The sequence below is a fragment of the Trachymyrmex septentrionalis genome, unplaced genomic scaffold, assembly GCF_001594115.1.
Source record: "Trachymyrmex septentrionalis isolate Tsep2-gDNA-1 unplaced genomic scaffold, Tsep1.0 scaffold40, whole genome shotgun sequence".
Classification (NCBI taxonomy): Eukaryota; Metazoa; Arthropoda; class Insecta; order Hymenoptera; family Formicidae; genus Trachymyrmex; species Trachymyrmex septentrionalis.
This window is the reverse complement of record NW_017305569.1, coordinates 2937608-2939119: the sequence shown is the minus strand read 5'-3', so window position 1 is coordinate 2939119 and position 1512 is coordinate 2937608. Positions and strand designations below refer to the sequence as shown.

The window sequence follows — 1512 nt, the reverse complement described above, 5'->3', positions numbered from 1 at the left end:
ATATATATCTTAATAGAGAAATATATTAAATATAATAAATAATAATTTGCAAAATCCCATTAATAACAATATTTCCAAGAAAACATTGAATCGTTTAGATCTATATTCATCATTTCTGCTATAACAATGCTAACAGCGATTTCCAACCGTAAAAAGTCTGCCCTAATATAATAAATTATTACTTATTATCGCCGCCCAGTAAGCACACAAAGAAATATAGGGCCACACTGGAAAATAAAAAGCAAAGTATCTTTGGTAAAATATTTGTGGGAAAGATTAAAGTTACGACATGCGATCAGAGTTATACTGATCTTCGCTTGTTCATCAGACATAGGTCCACCTCAAGGTCTTAATCTGGTCCCACTCTACAGGATGCTTCAGTCGCATATGGTTCCTGACACTGTTGGGATGGGAGAAGGTTTTGGCGCAGGACGCAACGGGACAGGTGGGTGAATCTCTGGGATAATGATGATCCAAGTGCGCCCTCATAGCACTGATATCATGCAATGTCCTACAGCAGAGGGGACACCTGTAACCGTGCTGTCGATGGTGCTCCCGTAATAATCTCTGCTGCCTGAAGTCCGGTTGGCCACGTTCATATTTGATGGTCGTCGTGATCGTGGTGGCCGTGGTGGAAGATTGATTAACTGATGTGTCTTCCAGTTGCGCCTGATGACGGTGGTGAGGAGGAGGGACGGATAGTGGATGATGATGGCGATGCCGATGATGTTGCTGGTGATGGCTGTGGTGGTGGTGGTAAGCCGCGCCCTCTGCCTCATCAAGCCCGTGATCTGCAACCACCACCACACCAACGTTACCACCAGCCACCACCACCATAATCCCACCCTGAGCTAAACACGATAATGCTACGCGCCCAACCTCGACCCAAACGGTGTTCAACATCTAGGGGTATTTCCCGCAGCGGTTACTATTATACTGTGCTCTTACTAGTTGGAATCAACCGCTAATTAATTATTATTAATACGACTGACCGTCAGCGTAAAGTGTCTATTGTTTACATATACAGTGATAATTTATTGTTCTTTAAACAAAAATATACCGTTAAATATTGATAATTACTTTATTGTTTTTAAAAAAATTAATATAAATTTCGACTTATTGCTTTTAAATTCGCGCATATTACTTTTTAATTTTATAGAATATATGTGATATTGTCACTAAATATTCAAAATATTTTTACATATACGAAACAATCTCCGAAAATTCAGTATAAAAATTGCGTTAAATTGTTAAAATTGAGGTATCTCACATAACTTCCAACATAGCACCAAACATTCATAACAAATAGATACACGTTAAATTATTTGAGAGATTTTGACATATAGTTAGGATATTCAAAATCTCTAACGAACTCGATTCAAATCAAATTCTACAAAAACAAAAATGCGACATTATTACAATTTTTTTATGGATAACTGCCCTTTACTTCAATGTGGTTGGAAGGAGCCTGGCATCGTGCAAGAGAATGTGGACAATTAACATTTCTATTTA

The 1512-nt window shown here is 38.1% G+C and overlaps 1 protein-coding gene across 6 annotated transcripts in view; it reads right to left on the bottom strand.

Annotated features, from left to right (window-relative positions):
* LOC108751091 (protein abrupt) overlaps window positions 1–1512 on the bottom strand; it is a 121247-nt gene that overhangs the window by 24022 nt on the left and 95713 nt on the right. The window contains exon 9 of one of the 6 annotated variants that reach the window (XM_018491053.1): window positions 122–791. The exons of 3 other annotated variants lie outside the window; for them this stretch is intronic. In XM_018491053.1, coding sequence (XP_018346555.1) covers window positions 325–791 — 467 coding nt within the window. In that variant the 3' untranslated portion in view covers window positions 122–324. Of the gene's footprint in view, window positions 1–121; window positions 792–1412 lie in introns of those variants that run through there. 2 more of the 6 variants (XM_018491054.1, XM_018491052.1) reach the window with 2 other exon arrangements.